The sequence below is a fragment of the Nelusetta ayraudi genome, unplaced genomic scaffold, assembly GCF_046127955.1.
Source record: "Nelusetta ayraudi isolate G7.1 ecotype Tasmania unplaced genomic scaffold, CSIRO-AGI_Nayr_v1 ptg000026l, whole genome shotgun sequence".
In the NCBI taxonomy this organism is placed as follows: domain Eukaryota; kingdom Metazoa; phylum Chordata; class Actinopteri; order Tetraodontiformes; family Monacanthidae; genus Nelusetta; species Nelusetta ayraudi.
The window spans coordinates 2,633,604-2,652,809 of record NW_027466076.1 but is presented as its reverse complement, the minus strand read 5'-3'; the positions used below and the strand labels follow the sequence as shown (position 1 = coordinate 2,652,809).

At 49.8% G+C, this 19,206-nt stretch overlaps 2 protein-coding genes across 2 annotated transcripts; one reads left to right on the top strand and one right to left on the bottom strand.

Annotated features, from left to right (window-relative positions):
• Window positions 1-842: 842 nt before the first annotated feature.
• On the top strand, window positions 843-8,612 carry LOC142890141 (anthrax toxin receptor 2-like). The gene is made up of 17 exons (XM_076028967.1): window positions 843-1,358; window positions 2,427-2,498; window positions 2,929-3,000; window positions 3,117-3,198; window positions 3,295-3,402; window positions 3,536-3,604; window positions 4,646-4,726; window positions 4,840-4,900; window positions 5,390-5,485; window positions 6,042-6,111; window positions 6,984-7,062; window positions 7,148-7,237; window positions 7,335-7,442; window positions 7,540-7,659; window positions 7,854-8,069; window positions 8,163-8,246; window positions 8,409-8,612. The coding sequence occupies exons 1-17, from the start codon at window positions 1,228-1,230 to the stop codon at window positions 8,445-8,447; spliced, it is 1,578 nt and encodes a 525-aa protein (XP_075885082.1). The 5' UTR covers window positions 843-1,227; the 3' UTR covers window positions 8,448-8,612.
• On the bottom strand, window positions 8,609-18,695 carry LOC142890140 (ras-GEF domain-containing family member 1B-B-like). Its single transcript, XM_076028966.1, has 14 exons — window positions 18,436-18,695; window positions 13,235-13,828; window positions 13,010-13,132; window positions 12,520-12,657; window positions 12,179-12,403; window positions 11,744-11,818; window positions 11,073-11,165; window positions 10,861-10,963; window positions 10,693-10,772; window positions 10,129-10,224; window positions 9,850-9,945; window positions 9,632-9,755; window positions 9,464-9,536; window positions 8,609-9,381 (listed from the first exon to the last, which is right to left on the bottom strand). The coding sequence occupies exons 2-14, from the start codon at window positions 13,820-13,822 to the stop codon at window positions 9,348-9,350; spliced, it is 1,848 nt and encodes a 615-aa protein (XP_075885081.1). The 5' UTR covers window positions 13,823-13,828; window positions 18,436-18,695; the 3' UTR covers window positions 8,609-9,347.
• Window positions 18,696-19,206: the final 511 nt, after the last annotated feature.

Sequence of the window (19,206 nt, the reverse complement as noted above, 5' to 3'; positions counted from 1 at the left end):
GGCCTCACCCACACCCATCGCAGAGAGCAGCTTGCTGTCATCACAGCAGCGGTATGTTAGTATTTGACTCGTCCACTGTCGTGACATCACGCTGGAGCAGCTTGAAGTCAATGGAACGGCAGCCACACGTGTTGCGCAGGCCACTTTTTTTCGTCAGTCGTTTGGCACCAGAGAGCTGCAGGAATGTGAGGAAATCATCTGGAGGATGATGAGAGGCTTTTGGTGGTGGAAGAGCTGCGTGGACTGTTTGGAGAGAGAAACAGGAGCAGATTGATTCATTCAGGCAGGAAGTGACGCCGGCAAACTGTCCGCTCAGGTTAACTGTGAGGGAAATGAAGAAGAAGAAGACCTTTATTGATCTCACGATGGGTAAATTTGCAAATGCTGCGATTGGCCAGGTGACACTCTGGACAGGACACTGGTGGAGAAGAGGAGGAGGAGGAGGAGAAGGATGAGGAGGACAGGCTGGAGATTGAGTAGGAGGAGGAATAGTTTGTTTTCATGAAGTAGAAAAGTCTCACTAGCTTTGCTCTATTGAGCAATACTTATAAAATGTACTTATTTTTTGCTTTGTGTTTGTATTAAACATTATGTAATAATGAGTTTGTAACGTATATAAGAAGTTTGTATGGAGTTGTTACGTTTGTAATAGGTCAACGTTTGAGTTTTCTTCTCAGGTGACGAGTCAAGTCCGCTATAAAAGCTGCAGGAAACAATAAAAGTACTTTTTTTCGTCACAATAAAAGCATAAAGTTGTTTGTCAAGGTTTGGATTTCTTCTCTTTTCTTTAATCGTTTTACTTTATTTTAAATCTAAACATGTTTTCTGTCTGAGATGATTCTGTTCCTTGCATCGCCTTCGATTAGAATAATTTATTTTTGGATTGAATTATTACATTTAAAAAAATATTTATTATATTATATTATAATAAATAAGTAGATATGACTTAACACATAACCAATTACGTATCCAAGTCCTCATTAACAACATACTTAACACGTGGTGCCTCCTGACGGTCATTTTATTTCTCCAAATCCTGCATCGATTAATACATTTTGACTGCCGAGCGCAGCCGGAAGTGCGGTGATGTTGCGCAGCAGCAGCAGCAGCAGGCGCAGCAGCAGCGAGTGAACAGACAAGCCGAGCCATCTGCACAACATGCGAGTCGAAGCCCCTGGACGGGCTGACGGTGTCCCGCCGCGGCTGCTGACATGAGACGGGCGGACCATGGTTCGGATCCGGATGGGTTCTAAAATCCTCCTCCTTCTCCTCCTCTACCTCGACGCGTGCGTGAGCGACAGTGGCGACGGGGATGCGTCCTGCGATGGAGCGTTCGATATTTATTTCGTGCTGGACAGGTGAGTGGGGGCAGACCGGCGGCCGTGGGGCTCTGGTGGGCGGGCGGTCGTGGGACTCCGGAGCCGCGTCTTGTCCTTGTATGGCCGCGTTCGGTTCCGTCCCTCCGCCGACCGACTGTCACGGTGCTCGGCTTTAATCCCGCAAGAGTCCCGCAAGTTTTCTGCTTGGATTGTTGACGTTCAAAGTTGTTAGGATGTTCTTGCTAGAATTCTACGATTTTTAATAATTTGATTTAAAATTAAATATTGGCGGGATTTCAAGGTGTAAAACGTGGGAAAACACAAATAGGGGGGCTGAAAATAGATCACAATTTTGGTGAAATAGAATTGTCTATCTGCAAAAGAAAAGTAACACTTCTTAGAAAAAGTCTGTCTGGAAATCAAATCAAATCTGTTTATTTCTTGTTTTTCAATGAAATCACACGTTTCATCACGTGCTTGGATTGCTGTTTCCCCCTCTGCCGCGGCCCTGTCTCTCTCTCTGTCCTGCTGTTTTGGTGTAAACCGAGTCCTCGGCAACCGTCAGATAAATGATATTTTCTTGCATGGTTCCGAGCAACAGCAAGAGCTGCTGGCCGACGCCCACTTGGGCTTGTTTGCACGTTGTGTGATTTGTTTGGGATCGGATGGATTTTTTTTTCCCCTCCTGGCTGTTGCGTAAGATTCACGACACCGATACAAGTTGTAGATAGATAGATAGATAGATAGATAGGCACACAAAAAAAGTACAAAAAAATAAACTATGCGGTAATTACAGTACTTACAAGAAGAACCCTCAAATTAATCTATGCACAACAAAATAACCAAAGCAAATGTGCAAAAGACAAATTACGCAGAGGCAGGGATGAGCAGGGTTTTATGTGTGTATTTGACAATTTTGTTAAAGATGTTTGGGTTTGTACTGCAGTGAAACCTGTGACAGTCACCAATGTTCTAGAACAGGCATGGGCAAACTACGGTTCCGGGGCCATATGCAGCCCGTTAAACTTCTTAATCCGGCCTGCCGAACTTAATCGACATTAAAGCAAATGTTGGTTGGCGGCTGACCTTGATTGGGTGTTTCCCCAGGTCGGGCAGCGTGTCGGGACACTGGGACGAGATCTTTGGCTTCGTGGAGCAGCTCACCCGCAGATTCGTCAGGTGAGTGACGAGCCGGAAGTGAGCGGCTTTGAATTCATTCCCAGTGTGAAATTTGATCAAATCATCGGAAGCCGGGAAGAATCTTCAAACTGAAACCCCGGACAAAGGAGGAAGCCGTCGGCCTGCGGGTCTATTCTGGGCAGCAGGCGTCAACTCATGGCTGCCAACTGCTTCCAGAAGCCCTCTGGGCGATGATGGCATTTTGTGTGGCGTGTGCGTGTGTGTGTGTGTGTGTGTGTGTGTGTGTGTGTGTGTGTGTGGTGGAGGGGGTGTGCGAAAGTAAGTTTAAGTCTGTGTCTTCACAAAGTCAAACTAAGAAAATGTTTTATTTCAGAAGAGTTGCCCTTGGTTTGACTCAGTAGCCATTAAGTATGTGTGTGTGTGTGTGTGTGTGTGTGTGTGTGTGTGTGTGTGTGTGTGTCTCACCCAGTCCCAGGATGAGGGTCTCCTACGTGGTCTTCTCGGCCAGGGCCGTCGTCATCTTGCCGCTGACGGGAGACAGGTGACTTCCTGGCTCCTCCTCTCTGATTGGCCAAGACTTGGTCCCGCCCCCCTCTCATGCTGGTCTCGCTCTCTGTGTCCCCCCCCACACACACACACACACACACACCCCCACAGGTCGGAGATCGACAAGGGCCTGAGGACGTTGAGCCAGATCCGACCCGCCGGGGAGACGTACATGCACGAGGGCATGAAGGCGGTGAGCCGAAGTGGGCGGGAACGTATTTATTATTATAACATATATATTGTGTATAACATACATACTACGCTCTCATCGGCTCCGCCCACCTTCCAGGTGTCGGAGCAGATGAAGGCGCAGACGTCGCCGTCGTCCGGCAGCATCATCATCGTCCTGACCGACGGCAAGCTGGAGCTCTACCCCTACGAGCTCAGCGTCCGCGAGGTACGCGCTCCAACCCCCTTGTGATGTCACAAACAACCGAGTCCTGATTTTTAAATCAAAAAATCTTTCACTGGATGACTTTGTCAATTCGCGTCAGGACGATTTAAAGTGTGTCTGTGGACGTTTTTCCCAGGCGGACAGGGCGAGAGGCTTCGGTGCCAGAGTTTACTGTGTCGGCGTCATGGACTTCGACAACAAACAGGTGGGGGAGCGGAGGGGGAGGTCACCTTGTTCAAACATCACGCCGGCTGTCCGTCTCTCTGTTTGTGTGTCACTGCTGTGTCCAGTCTCTCAGTCGGCCGTATTGGCCGGCCATGACCTCGGCCATGACCTTGGCCATGACCTCAGTCCTGATCTTGTACATGACCTCAGCCTTGGCCTGAGTCATGACCTCAGCCTTGACCTTAACCCTGACTTCAGTCCTGACCTTTGCCCTGACATTCGTCCTGATCTTGGCCCTGACCTTTGCCCTGACCTTGGCCCTGACCTTGGCCTGGGGGTTTTTCCAGTCACAGCAGGGAGTTAGAAACACAGCGGTTGTTCTGTTTGGCGAGATCTTGGCTTCCTCCTGAGCAGGTATCGCCTGGCGTCTGTTGCAAGAGGCATTGTTTTAAACAACACCAAGGGCGGCGAGCATGAAGAAGAATGTTGTTTGTTTTAAACTGGCAGGAGGGAGGAGGACTTTGAATGTGCCAGGAACACCAGGCAGAAGGAGCAGCTTTCCTGTGAGAACGTTGCAGCTTGAAATCTTCACAGCACAGAAACGGCTGTGTTCACATTAGTGACTGATTATTGTGTGCGGGAGCTCGGCTGTACAAAAACGCAGGGACTGTTTCCTGCTAATCTCATTGTGTGGACAATATCGATCTGACGGGAGCTCAGCGAGGGAAACCTTGAGGAGGAGGTGATTACATTAGGGCTCTAATGAGATAACGGCAGGCCAGCTTCCTGTCTGTCCGCCGACTCATCTGCCAGAGAGACACAACGACCACGACAACAATGTTCAATGTTTACAACTACGGATGCACCGATACCCGATATTGCCAAACTTAAAGAAATTATATTAATAGTAAGTAAGTCACAAAATAACTGTATTTCATCCGTTCATCAGTGTTTTAAGATTGATTTCAATAAAGAGCTAAATACCGTTGGGCTTCAAATACACATATTGTGTTGTAACACTTTTGTCCACTTTCAATAGTGCATTACTATTTACAACAAACGTGTCCTCACTGATTTGCAGCTCGCCCAAATAGCCGACGGCCAGGAGCAGGTTTTCCCGGTGCTGTCCGGGTTCCACGCCCTGAAGGACGTGGTCAGCTCGGTGAGTTTCCCTTCCTCCGAGTCAACACACAGCCAGTTGTGGCACTCAGTTGGTGCCGTCCAAACGCACAAATTGAGTTTTTGGTCTTGTTTTTTTTTGTGTCTTCACTGCAGATCCTGCAGCAGACGTGCCGGGACGTCTTCACCATAGAGCCGTCCAGTGCCTGCGTCAATGGTGAGTTTGTGGCTTTCTGATGCTTGTATGTGGAGATGCATGCCCCCCCCGCCCCCTAGTGGTTGGTTGCGGCATGCCATCGTTAAAGTGGTCCAACTGTGGAGCTCAGACAGTGTTTTCAGTCAGACGCCACACTTGCTTCCAGCTAGATCAGGGGTGGACAAACAAATATATCATGGGACATGTAGAAAACGTGTTTTAATGTCTATTGAAAACGAACACAAACATTGCAACAAAATAGGTGTCTTTAAAGCCCCGAGGCATTTAGCTCTTTATTGAAATGGCTTTTAAAATGCTGAAAAAACAGATGAATTACAGCTATTTTATGACTTACTTACCGTTAACATAATTTCTTCAAGTTTGGCAGGTCAAATTAAAAAGCTTAATGAGCCGCATATGGCCCCCGGGCCGTAGTTTGCCCTTGCCTGAGCTAGTTGCTGCCAGCTATAAAACCTTTTGGTTTCTTTTTTGTTTTTATCGTCTGTGCAGAGTCCTTCAACGTGGTGCTGAGAGGCAGTGGCTTCAGCGGCCCCAGGAGGAGCGACAACGTGCTCTGCACCCTGACGGTCGACCACAGGACCTACAGTCAGTGAGAGGCGCTAACGGGCTAACGCTAATACGTCGCAAAGGCAGCCCACAGTGGCGGCCTTTCACCGGTTCCTCAGCCGGAGAGGACAGAGGGAGACGTTGTTGTCCAGCGCGCTATTCATAGATGTGTGGAAACTAGAGTTGCCAACTGTCCCTTAAAATCCAGAATCGTCCCGTATTTGACAATGAAATGGTGCATCCAGTTTTTTTTTAAATCGATACAGGATGGCGTTTGTCCCATAGTTCTGACTTGTCCTAAATATAAATTTATTTTCGACGCAAACTTGCGTTTGTTTCCAATAGAGTTTGCGTTCAAAACCGTCATCTACGTAGCTGCAGGCAATACCATTGCACAACCCATTCACACTGGCCTGTGATGGTCATGGGCCCTGAGCACTGCTGGAGACGTCCTTTATTTTTCTGAATGAAAGTTGGCAACGCTAGTGGAAACCCCTCGGTCACAACAAGTGGTCCTTCAGTTTTGTCTGTCTCTTGTCCCTCCCCCACCCCACCGCCCCCCCCCACCCCCCACCCCAACCCTCTTCCTCACCAGATCAGAAGCCCATCGTGGTTGCAGAGGGTCACCTGCTGTGTGCGGCTCCGGTCCTGCACCAGGTCGGACAGTAAGTCCAGTCGGCGGCGAGAGAGGAAATCCGGGATGGACCTCCAGAACCAGTTCGATCCGGCTGACTCCCTCTGGTTTTGTAATCAGGACAAAAGAATTTAAAAATGGGAGAGAAAAAAAGAATCAATTTGAAACTGAGACTGATTTGATTTGTTGCGTTGGTTGGGTTCCAGCTCTGTTCGCTAACGGCACACACCAGGACGGTGCGTGTGAGCAGGTTGTAAATAAGGTGGCCGTTCCCACAGAGCTTTGTTTGAACTCTTCAGGGAGGGGACTCTTGGACAGGCCAACGGCTGGACGGGTGGAGGCAAAAGAGACAGAAAGTGGATGTTTGTAAAATGAAATCGCTTCATGGTGTCACAATTTTGGTATTTGCTCAGCAACAGACAATAAACTAAACAAAATAAAAAAAAAAAAAACCCACCCACTTTAGAGTCTCCCGAGGTGATTTGTACAGCTGATGGTAAAATAGATGGAAGAAAAAAAAATACAAACTTTCAGAAAATCAAAGCCTGCAAAACGAACATGCTGAATAGTGCAAGAGGGGACAAATACACCTTGTAAATAGAAATGTGACAAGTAAGAAAAAGACAAGAGAAAGTCGATAAGTGCGGTGAAGGTTGAGTTACAAAGGCAACAGCACAGGTTTTGGTGTCCTGAACAAAACCAAAAAACATCCAGAAGATCAAGAAGATCAAGATCAGGAAACCAAAACCGGCCCAGTTGCCTGTAACTCGGTCCTCAGTCCTGTCAATTCCGCCAGAATCCAAAGAACAAAAACAATTTCTCTTTTATCTTGGCCTGAGCAGCAGCAGCAGCAGCAGCAGCAGGAGGTTCTTCATGGTTCTCTGTCTCTCTGTCTGCCTGCAGGTCAGTGGAGGTTCTGGTCAGCCTGAACAACGGACGCTCCTTCATCTCCGGCCCGTTCACCATCTCTGCCACCACATGTGTAAGTGAGCTGCACATGAGGTTCTGTTCTTGAAGTTCTTCTCTTGGGGTTCTGTTATTCAGGTTCTTGTGTGGTTCCTCTGCAGTGGGACGGGACGTGGCTCCTCTGGCTGCTGCTGCTGCTGCTGCTCCTGCTCCTGCTCCTCTGGTGCCTCTGGCCACTTTGCTGCACTGCGGTGAGTTTGTCTTTTTGTTTTTTCTCTCCCCCCCCCCCCTCCAGCCTCATCATGGTGCGTTCAGGGCCGCTCAAGCTGAACCATCTCTCTCCTCCAGGTGACCAGGGACCCTCACCCCTCCAGACCGCCTCCTCCTGCTCCTCCTGCTCCTCCTGCTCGTCCTCTTGCTCGTCCTCTTGCTCCCCCTCCTCCTCCTCCTGTAATAGTGAGTGGGATCAGGAAAACTGACTGCATGGTTCTTGACTTGATCAGAAGTGAGTGAGTGAGACACAAACATTCAGGTTCCTTCTCGTGTCTCCAAGGAACCAGTGCAGGAGGAGCAGCAGGAGGAGGCGGAGGAGCCTCTGGCTAAACACCGCTGGCCCACGGTGGACGCCTCCTACTACGGTGGCCGAGGTCCAGGAGGGATCAAACGCATGGAGGTGAGTTTGAGTTTGAGTCATGGTCCTCATTCATCAATCAAAAATTCATGCAATTATTATCACAGAACATTGATCTTCTGAAATGAGTCATTTCAGAAGAGTGTAACAAACTGGTTGCCCCTTTGTATGACTCAGTAGCCATGTAGTAGCGCTCAGGTTCTAAAAGGTGTGTGTGTGTGTGTGTGCGCGTACAGGTGCGCTGGGGCCAGCGGGGCTGCACGGAGGAAGGCTCGCGACTGGAGAAAACCAAAGACGCTGTGGTCACGATGCCCGAGGAGGAGGAGGAGGGGTTGGGGGAGGGGCTTCTTGCAGTGCGGCAGCCGCCGCCACCGCCGCCACGACGATCTCCTCCAACCTACAGCCCACCACCACCACCACCACCGCCGCCCAGGTGGTTCACTCCCATCAAGGTGAGCCGGTCGAAAGGGGAGAAGACAAAAAAAAACGCGAGCGGTAGTTTCCTTCTTCCTGTTTGACGGGCTGTGGCTCCGCCCCCCCCCCAGGATCGCTGCGACGCCGCGCTGGCTGTGCTGAGGCGTCAGTACGACAGAGTGGCCGCCCTGAGGCCCAGCACGGGCCGGAGCCAGGTGAGTGAGGAATCATCTCATCTTCTCAACCACTTACATTTCTTACAAGGTGCAAGAAATAAAACAAACACTTATTCATATTGACAACATTGGCCCTAAAACCTGAACCGGCGCGAGTCGTCACCATCAGCTTCACTCATTCGGCCCATCGTCTGTCTGCAGAGTCGCTGCTTCCACTTCAGCAGAGCTCCGAGTCGCTGACGCAGCTCCTCGCTTCCCGAACCTGCGCCTCGGACGGCGAGCGACACGACCGACTGACACATTCACTTTTTGCCTTTTGTAAATACACGTCTTTACTGATTGTATGCATTTTATTTTCTTTTTTTTTTAATGTAATTTGGAAAATTAAAACCAAACCAAAGGACATTTACTGATTCTGTTTATTTTGAAAGAAAAATATATGTATGGATGTATATATTTTATGTACTGTATATATATATGTGTATGTTTATACAAAGACCTTCAATACAAGTACCCTGACTGGTAAGTACACATGACATACACAAAAAATGATGTATGAACCAATAAACCATACATAAAGGAGCTTATACAAAACATTAAAAAAAAAGCCTTACACACACACACACACACACATAGACATGCCTTTTACAGCCTCCTCATACAAAACAAAGGTTAACACTGTGTGTGCGTTTGGTGAGGTCAAAGTGGGCGTCTCAAAAATCCTGGAACACCAACGACAAGGCGACAAGCGTCCACTGAAGTGCTTTTGGGTTTTTCAGAGTTGCGGTCACGGGTGCACAAAGAACACAAAGCCGGTTCAGAGTGTGTGTGTGTGTGTGTGTGTGTGTGTGTAGCCGGTAGGAGGAGGAGGAGGAGGTTCTTCTCGCTGCTGGTGTCACTGAACGAACTTCAGAAGATCTTCATAGAATTCATCCACACGCAGGGAAATTCCCACAGTATTCCCAAGTCTTCCCGAGAGGTTCTGCAGAGGATCTCCTGTTTGTACATTTCCACATGGGAGTAAAAAAAAAAAGTCAGGCCGTGTTCCTGGACTTCAGGTGTTTGATGGAGAGGAGGGGGATTGAAAAGAAGGAGAAGAAGAAGAAAAAGCAGCGTCCTTCCAGGTGATTGTGTCCAGTTTTAGGAGCGGTTCTCCCGGTGCAGGAGGGAAGATCTGGAAAACCAGCGGGGAAACCAGTTAGGCTGCTTCACAAACTTAGGAGGACCGTTTTTAAGCAGTGGATTCTATGACCCACCTGAGGGACCTGCGGCTGTCCTTCTCCAGGTTGTTCTCAGGCCCTTCGCTCTCGTACGAGGCCAAGTGAAGCTCTGCGCCCGCAAACAAACAGACAAAACCAAACCAATAAGAACGGGTGAGGACTTCAAGGTCAGCGGGGTCGTGTTTGTGCGGAGGCCGTACGCACCGTCCTCGCTGAAGACCGGCGTGGTCACCAGGTACTGCAGCACGCGGCGATCGCGGTCGAACGGACACATCACCTGACGCCACACCAGGAACTCGCTGACCTGCTTGGCCAGCTCCCACAGTTTCTGCAGGAGGAGGAAGAGGAGGAGGGACAAATCAGCCGAGCGCGTGGGGAAGCTGCGAGGCTGCCCAGAAAGGCCACCAGGGGGCAGCACCTACCTCAAAGTTGATGTGTCCGTTGGCAAGGCGGGTGGCACAGCCTTCGTTCAGGAAGTAGATGTCCTTGATGAGGAGGCTGAAGAACGGGATCACGATCTGCAGGGACGGAGGGAGGGAGGAGGGGAGCGCGCGTCACTATGTTTGCCCCGCGAGGCCAAAACAAAGTCACCGCTGGAGCTGGGCCCCAGCACAGGTAATGGCTAATCCTACAAATCCCAGAATGCTCTGCTCAATCAGTCCAAAACCCCTCCAGCCACACCATCGAGTCGCCTCACTCACCTTCTCCTGGCTGCTGTGCGCCGTCTCCGACCTCTGGGTGGCGCCGCGGAGCGCCGTGCGGTAGTTGCTGAAGTTACTGGACGGGTCCATCTGGTGCTGAGGGGGGAGAGAGCGAACACACACACACACAGCATTAAAATAATTTTTTATTTATTTATTTTTCACTAATTTTGTCCCCAATTAATCTTAAAGTGACACTCAGGTTTTCCAATATTGAAGACACAAATTCAACTGAAGCCCTGCTACAGACACAGCGCCCCCAGCTGGTTTGGGAGAGGACTGCCAGTCATCGGAACAGGTGTTATTTCCAGATGGTGCTGGGCAGCCAGCTGGGGGCGCTGTGACTCAGCAGTGGGCTAAATTCTCAACGACACAAGTTGATAAATCCTTTCTACTTTCTTTCTTATCTCTTAGACAAGTTTAAATATAAGAAGCACAATGAAACAAAAGAGGACGTTTAACTTAATTACAGTCCAGAGATTGTGGGCTCCATTTGTGTCACATGGTACAAATCTTTTTAAATGAGAAAAATAGAATAGAAACTTGAACCCAGTCGTTTCTCACCTCCAGTATTTCAAACTTGTCAGTGTTGACTTTGCTCCAGGTCTTCTTCAGCCTGGACACAGGACTCATGTTCATCCCAGCTGTGAGACACAAACACACACACGGTTGGTGGCTGTGAAAAGGAGCAAAACAACCACAGGGTGGCGCTGTTGTTGCAGCAGCACTCACTGATGATGGCCATGAGGGAGTTGAAGTTGCCGATGTTGAAGCACTCCTGCGCCACGTCGATGAAGAACTCGATGATGCGAGCTCGCTGCTTCTTCTTCACCGGCTGGGAGCCCAAGAAAAGAAGAAAGCAAAAAAAGAAAAAGAAATGAAAAGGAAGGTGAGTGATCTGACTTCACTGGAAGGCTGTGTGTGTGTGTGTGTATTGGACCTACAATGCAGATCTCAGTGGCCACCAGGTAGCTGAGTCTGTTGAACCAGCTGACGTAGGCCTCCAGGTTGCTGGTCTTACGCTTCCGGAAAAAACCCTGACGGGGAAAAAGAAACACACGCACACAAATAAACAAAAAAATGAATACATAATATCACGATGAGCCTAAGCCAACACTAGAGGGAGCTGGTGGTTGCTTCCAGCCTCAGTGTTTTTTTTGTTTTTTTCTGTGAAACACTGCCAGACCAGTTTCACTCTGACCATTTATCCATTTATTTATTTAATTATTTCTATATTTATTTTTCCAGAAAGGGAACGCTGGAAGCGCTCCATATAAATAAACCTGATGATGATGATGATGTCATGGCGGAGGCTCCATTAGCCGCTTACACAACCAGTGCTGCTGGCTGCCCACTGCTACTCTAAACTCCAGGACCCCCGACCGCTGACTCAGCCGCTCTTTTCTCCTCCACACTGAGTGGATCTTATGCAATTGGCTTCATGCAGGTGAGAGCCGAGTGGAAATAAACCAGACGGCTGAAAGCTTTTTTTTTTTTTTTTAAAGAAAAGAAAAGAAAAAAAACAGGCAACCTCATCTGAGTCACAGAGCCACTTAATAGCTCTTAGAAACTCTTGAAGCCTCTCTCTCTCCCTCCCTCTCTCTGCGGGACGCACCTTGTGGTTCTCCAGAGGGTCCTTCATGGCGAACGTCTGGATGAACTCCTCGGGGCCGATGAAGCTCAGCCTGTCCTGGAGGATCACACGTAGGAAAAGAAAAACGCATGAGCAAAAAACAACAACAACAAAAGGGCTGCAGCAGAGAGAGACCAGCAACACCATGAACTAAAAATAAATCAAAAAATAAAAGTAAAATACAAAAAAGGAACAACTTTGAGTCTGGAGAGAAGAAAAAAGAAGCTGGTAGGTGAAAATGTGGAATTTCAAGATTAAAGAAAAAAACGAAAACCATGTCACCAAAAAAAAACAAACAAACAAACAAAAGAACTTGAACACTTGTTCTCAGCTTGTCCGCATCAGAGGGACAAGCTTCAAACGCACACGCACAAACACAGAAGCGGCGAGCGCCACAGAGGGGGCACCGACTCTCACCAGCTCGATGTGCGTGAGCTGCTGCGCCAGCACAAAGGCGTCGTCGCAGGCGCTCAGCACGTCTCCCCGCTGGCCCGACGCCGAGGCCTTGTTCTTCAGCGAGGCTGCAGGCCGCTCCAGCGCCGCCGCCGCAGTCAGCGCCGCCACCGCCTCCTCGTACTGACCCAGAGCCGAGAGACGCTTGATGAGGCGCTGCGTCATCTGCTGCATGGCCCTCCAGGAGAACTGAGAGAGAGAGAAAGAGAGAGACTCTGATTAGTTTTTTTTCATTATTATTATTATAAGCGTAGTTTTGCAGGTGTATCCTTGCAAAAAATGTGATAGATTTTGCTGATTTTCACCTCGTCCGCCCGGGCCACTTGATGCGTCATGTCCTTGAGGCAACGCATCATCCTCTCGTCCCGGAAGTCGTAGGGAAACGTCTCCGTCCACTCGGTCAGCAGCTGCACCAGCTTCGGCGCCACCTCGCGGAATCGGATCTGGGGGCAACAACAGGAGAAATAAACAAACAAAGGAATAAAGAAGCCTAAATTTTACAATTTACAATTACAGTGCAAATAAACCAACAAAGAAGAAGAAGAAGAAGAAGAAGAAGAAGGCAGATGAGGTATCCAGGTTTGTGCACGGAGGCCACCGTAGTTCACTGGCAAGTTTCACGTTTGTAGGTGATAATTTTCACGTTACAACGTCCTAGCTTCATGTTATAACATGATACTGAGATCTGTTTTATTTTTTTCTAGTGTGGCAGCAATACGCTTCCATACACCTGGACCTTTCAAAAAATAAATAAATGAATGAAAATCGGAAATGGCGACCGGGAGCTACGCCCACCTTGTCCAGCAGGGGATCTCCTGAGCGCTGCTGCTCCACGCACAGCTGGCACACCCGGCTCATCAGCTCGAATGGGTGCAGGAAGAGGCGGGAGCTCAGCAGGAAGGTGAAGACGTACGACCTCTGGTGGCCAACGGGAGGGAATAAGAATAAATGAATAAATGAATAAATGAATGAATGAATGAATGAATGAATGAACAAACGACAGGGTTCTCCTCCACTCACGTCGGGGTAGTAGTCAACGGTGGGCACCAGGTGCTGGATGAGGGCCTCCAGCGACGCCGACACCAGGCTGTTGTCGTGGTAACACATCTCGCCATAGCTGGCGATGGCGGCGGGAGGGGGAGGGGCCGAGGTGGGGGCGTGTCCATAGAAGCGGCCTTTGGTGGAGTTGCTGCGACTGGGCTGCTCGCCGCCACCGCCAACGCCGCTGCTCCCGCTGCTGCTGTGGCGGTGCGCCCGGCCGGGACAGGAAGTGCTGTGGTGCCGTGGCGGCGGCGGCGGGCTGAGCGGCGGCGGCGACATCGGCGGCGGCGGCGGCGAGTACGGGTTCTCGTTGGCACTGTAGTGGCGCTCCCTGGTGGCGGGGGCCGAGCTGACAGAGCAGCTGCGGTGCGAGCCGTGCGGCTGCAGCGCCTCATACGGGTTGTGCACGTGGCAGAAGGCGCCATGGGGGGCGGGGCCAGGGCCGGGGGCGGGCCCGGGACCGTGGCGGTAGGGGCTGTGCGGCTGAGGGACGCGACCGCCGCCGCCGTTGTTGTTGTTGGCGTAGGAGGAGCCGAACTTGCCGGCGTACGGCGTGGTGGGTGGCATGGCGACCTGCAGGGGGCAGAGCGGAGGGACGCCACCGTGAGGAGAGATGATGGTAATGATGATGATGATGATCATAACAATAATAATAATAATAATAATAATAATAATGATAATAATAATAATGATGATCAATAATCAATCAATAAGGAATATAATTTAGTACAGATGATGATTAAATAACTAAAAGATTAGTAATAATAATAATATTAATTATTATAATAAAGAATCTTTTGTTTTTGGCCCAGTTAAAAACAAAAACAAAACAAAACAGGAAGAAAAGCTCCGAAAATCAAAGTGAAATACTTCATGTGACCTCCTACATGAAAGACAACATGATTTGAATTCCTGCTCATTAAAGCAGCGCCACGTTGTTGTGACTCTTTACTCGACGGCCTTCGCTGTCACATGATCGACGGTCTGCAAAGTACAATAGAAAGAAAGAAAGAAAGACCAACACGTCATAACTTGAGCGCGTTGACGGAAAAGGAAAAAAAAAAGAACGGACGTCAGCGTTTCAAACTGCAGCCGTGACGACATCAACACACGTGACGAGTCGTTGCCGACGACGAGCACACACACACCCGCGCGCACGTACACAGTTGTGTCTGAGGGCGACGACGGTAATTAGACTTAATCACATAATTTGAGTCTTTGCTCAGTTTACAGTTTCCAGTGCCAGCAGCAGCAGCACATGAAAAGACTCCCTGCCTGTGAAACGCAACTTTCCCTTTTGAAGCAGAAGCTCCTCCAACCCAACAACACCGCCGCCGGGGGTGGGAGGCCCCGCCCCAAAACCCCCCCCCCCGCCCAACCTCCACCCTCACCCCGCCCTCCATCGTCGCAGCTGCATCGGGGGGGGGGGGGGAATGAGGGAATGAAACACAGCGGCAGATGGAGGATCTGGAGATCTTGGTCCCGATGCTGCTGGAGATAATTGGATCTTAGCGGAGCTGAGCCCAGATCAGTGGCCAGAAGCCCCTCCCCCTACATAAAGACAGCGTTTATCAACCGGTGGGTCGCAATCCAAATGCGCGCGCGCGCACACACACACACACACACACACACACACACACACACACACACACACACACACACACACACACACACACACACACACACACACACACACACACACACACACACACACACACACACACACACACACGAGGTGACAGAGTGGATTTTACCGCTAAAAGCAGGAAGTCAATAAATGAGTGACTGGAATATCAGCTTTCAGTAACATGTTAGGAGGAGGAGGAAGAGGAAGAGGGGGAGGAAGAGGAAAGTTGGGGGAGTTTTTTCTATTGATCTGCCACAAAAACACCTGGAGCCTCTTTAGATTTTGTTTGATGAAGGGAAAAAGAAAAACCCCAAGAAGAACCAGTGATCTGATAATCAGATTAAAGGGGAAACTACGAAACTCCTGCCTGTTTCTCTATTGTTTATCTCATCAGTTCAGTCCAGATTGTCTAGCAAACCCCTCATTATCTCAGTTAATATTGCACCGTGTGACTGATGGCAATAAGCTGCAACCTGGGCGGGCGACCGAAAGCCAAGAGGTGAGAAGAAGCAGCGATCAGGAAACAGGAAACGGGGCCTGGTTTCCTCACTTCCTGCTTTTATTCCAGGACTTTGCCTTCGTTGGTTCAATCCTTTGTTTTCAAAAGGGTCCCGTCGGATAAGGAACGAGACGTGCTGGTGGCACCGAGGAGACTGAATCCCCCCCCCCAAAAAAACACACAGACACACACACGCACTCGCTCGCAGGGAGGCGCTCAGATCTTTCATAATGGACTTATTATTATCATTTATGAAGGATGCACTGATACCAGTATCGGGTATTGGTACCAATACCGGGGTCAAGTATGCGCCGGTACTGCAACAATCATACCGGTTGTATCTACATGGCCATTGTGTTAAAGTTGTGTTTGTACCGCAGTGGAACTCGTTCACGAAAAACACGCTGAGGAATGTTGTTCAAGCAGTATGTGGATGAAAATCATAAAAAAAAATCAAAGTAATTATATAACGTCATGTAGTGGCTTTATCAAGCACTCAGTATCTGTGAGGATTGGAATGCACGTACTCGCACTTAACTGTAAAAAAAAAACAAAAATGGTATCAGTGAATCCCTGGTATTTATTACTTTGTCCTAGTGGGTCACACACACACACACACACACACACACACACACACACACACACACACACACACACACACACACACACACACACACACACACACACACACACACACACACACACACAAGGTTGCTAGTCGTTTCCTCATCACTCAAACCTGCCTAGCTGCCAAGCAAGGCTGGCTTTCCTGTCCGGTGAGAGAGAGAAAGAGAGAGAGAAAGAGAAAGAGAGAGAAAGAGAGAGAGAGAATTGAACTCTCAGGGGCGACGCCCACAGCTTTTTATTTGCCGAGGGCGACGACGGAATCCGTCCTCCCGGTGAAACGGCGGCGATGGAGAGAGAAGAAAAAAAAAACACATGCAAAGGTGACAAAGCCTCATGTGACACGGCGAGGTCAAAAACACAACAGGACCCAGCGTTGCCTGCAGTCGAGTCGCTAAAACGCCACAACGTTAGAAAACAAAACCAAACAAAAAAAACCAGCTCATCTTTGACCTTCGACCTGAGCTGTTCCAACTGAGCGCAGCCCTTTGGAAGCAGCTCCGCCGTGTTGTAGGCGTATAAAAACCACCTGATAATTTCCATGTATGACCTGATAACAACCACAGAAAATCCCCCCATTCAATCAGGCAGAGAGGCGGCGGCAGCAGCAGCAGCCGCTGCTCCACTCTGCAACTTCTTGCCGTCGTAAAGTTGCGTCAAGAGGAGATAAAGGGAATAAACCCACTTGGTCCTGTGGTTTTTACGGAGGCTGAAGTCCAGCCGCTATCTGGCTCTGCTGCTTTACGATCGGCGCTGACGTCTTTTGGAAAAATAGGGAAAAGGGAAAGAAAAGAGAAGAAACCTCTCGCCCTCCTCTGCGCTCGGCCACGCCCACCCAGCACCATCGGCTGAACCGACAACCAGGACGCTGGGCCGGGGGTCAGGTGGGCAGGGGGGTTTAGTAGTGATGCAGGTTGGGGAGGAGGCGGATAGGGGTGGAGGTCAGGGGGGTGGGGGTGCTGTTCCGGGACCTCCAGGGGGCCCCGAGAACTGCTGACCGGCAAGGCAGGTGGAGGAGGTGTGAGGTCGCTCTTAAACACACACACACACACACACGGAGACACGCAGACACGCAGACACACACACACACACACGCACGCACACGCTCACCCAGGTAGGCTAGTACAGTATTAACCCAGAGCCAGACAGGATAAAGAAGCATTATCTCCTGGGCTGCTGGCACACAAACACACTGCAGTGACACTGATCACAGCACACAACACAACACAACACTGACTGCCGCCACTGCACGACAACATTCTTCTTCTTCTTCTTTTTATTTACCACAACAAGACTGGAGTCATTGGGAGCCTCACATGTGGTCTGAGCACCCCCCCCCCTCCTCCTCCTCCTCCTCCTTCTCCTCCGGCGTTAATCATTCAATTAAAAGTCAAGCCGTTTAATTTTTTTGCGGTCTAATTCAAGCGGTTGTGGGAAGAGAAGGAGCGAAGGACGACCGCTTTTATTTATAGGAGGTGTGGAGGGAATAAAAACTCCCTGGAGTTCCTGTTTGGCAAAGAAAGAGAAAGAAAGAAAGAGAGAGAGAGAGAGAGAAAAGTACACAGACTTTCTCTCTCCGGCTTGAGTTCTGTCCCCTATGCGCACACACACGCACAATCTGTTATTCTCTCTCTGCCGCTCTCTCTCCCTCACACACACAATCTGTTATTCTCTCTCTCTCTCTAACACACACACGCCAGGCCACCATGCCTGGTCCACATTACGGGCTCCTGCCTGAGTCACAGCACAGTAAAAAGTAAAAGCTGCCTGGTGCAAGGGGAGGAGGGACGGGTCCTGCTGAGGGAGCAGCTCGGTGCCATCACAGGTGCTGCTGGGCTGACTCACTCCCTCACTCTCACGTCTGTTTGTTGTCTGCTCTAATTTTAAACACCCCGCATGGCTGCCAACAACAACAAAAAAACGAAAACAACAACAACAACAAATGTGCAGCCTGACTGGGGAGGAGAGGAAGCATGGGGAGCCCAGAGCTGCCTGGCACCGAGTTCAGGCTCAAACACAAGCTTTGAGTTATTTCAGGAGCCGCAGCAGCAGCAGCAGCAGCAGGAGGCAGGAGAGGCGCTTTCAACACGTTTGGCTGCATCCTGCCCATTTTAAAAACAAACAAACAAACAAGGCACCACTGAAAAACAAACAAACAAGCTTTTTCCAAACAAGATGATAGATAGATAGAGATAGATAGAGATAGATAGATAGATAGATAGATAGATAGATAGATAGGCTAGCTTCTACCGGTTTTCTACTGGTCACTTACAGACATTTAGGCGGAGTTCGCACTGCTAATTGAAAACACGACCTCGAACGCATCACACACACACACACACACACACACACACACACACACACACACACACACACACACACACACACACACACACACACACACGACAGTTGTGACAATTGGACACTTACGCGAGTTTCTCTCACTTGAAGCAAAACAAGAGCCGGAAGTGGACGAAGAAGAAGAAAAAGTGTGGAGCCAGAGGGTTAAAAAAAGGGGGGAAAGTGGTGGAAAACTCCCGGAGCGCGGCTGGAAGTCGAGCCTGAATCTGTGTCGAACACCACACAAGGACGCGTCTCTCAGCAGCGGCTCGCCTCCGCCTCCATTGTGTGTCTCCGCTCCTCCGTCGTAGTGTCGTCTCACTTTGACTGACTGACTGGCTCTGAAGCGGCGGCGGCGAGGCGGTGTATTCAAATGACTCGCGCGGAGCCGGGAAAAGCAACCAATAGCGACGCGGGGGAGGGAGCCCCCCCGGGACGAGGCGAGCCAATGACAGGACGGGAAGGGTGAAAATTGAACTGTGGGCGGCTGTGATTGGCCAGCTCGGCTCTGCGAGCTCCCTCTGCTAGCAGCTAGTAGCGCCGCCGCTACCAGAGTGTGTCTGTTCTGGTGTCGGGCGGCGGTGGAAGGTGTTCGGTTTCCCCCTGGAATGCGGCCGTGTTGGGCTGGAAGTGGCCCTCCGAGCCTGAGCGCGCTTCATGTAGAATGTTTGTGTGAGGAAAAATTAGAGTTGAATCCCGAAGTTATCCAGGCGATTCTTTGACATGATGTAGAAAAGTACATATTGTTGATCCGTCCACCTGGCATGTTTTCACCGTGAAGCAATATAAAAATGTATATATCTGCTGGAAATTAAGCGATTGCCTCTGAGTTGCCAGCTGATTCGTCATCTTGTTAGCCTC

Bases quoted from the DNA above. Each gene is read 5' to 3' on its own strand.
- LOC142890140 (XM_076028966.1), bottom strand. From the start codon at position 13,822: ATGCCACCCACCACGCCGTACGCCGGCAAGTTCGGCTCCTCCTACGCC. The intron at 12,658-13,009 runs GTGGGCGTAGCT...TGTTGCCCCCAG, and splicing joins GAGATCCCCTGCTGGACAAG to ATCCGATTCCGCGAGGTGGC. The intron at 9,946-10,128 runs GTGAGTGAGGCG...CCGTCCCTGCAG, and splicing joins CGCACAGCAGCCAGGAGAAG to ATCGTGATCCCGTTCTTCAG.
- LOC142890141 (XM_076028967.1), top strand. From the start codon at position 1,228: ATGGTTCGGATCCGGATGGGTTCTAAAATCCTCCTCCTTCTCCTCCTC. The intron at 3,199-3,294 runs GTGAGCCGAAGT...CCCACCTTCCAG, and splicing joins TGCACGAGGGCATGAAGGCG to GTGTCGGAGCAGATGAAGGC. The intron at 7,238-7,334 runs GTGAGTTTGTCT...TCTCTCCTCCAG, and splicing joins GGCCACTTTGCTGCACTGCG to GTGACCAGGGACCCTCACCC.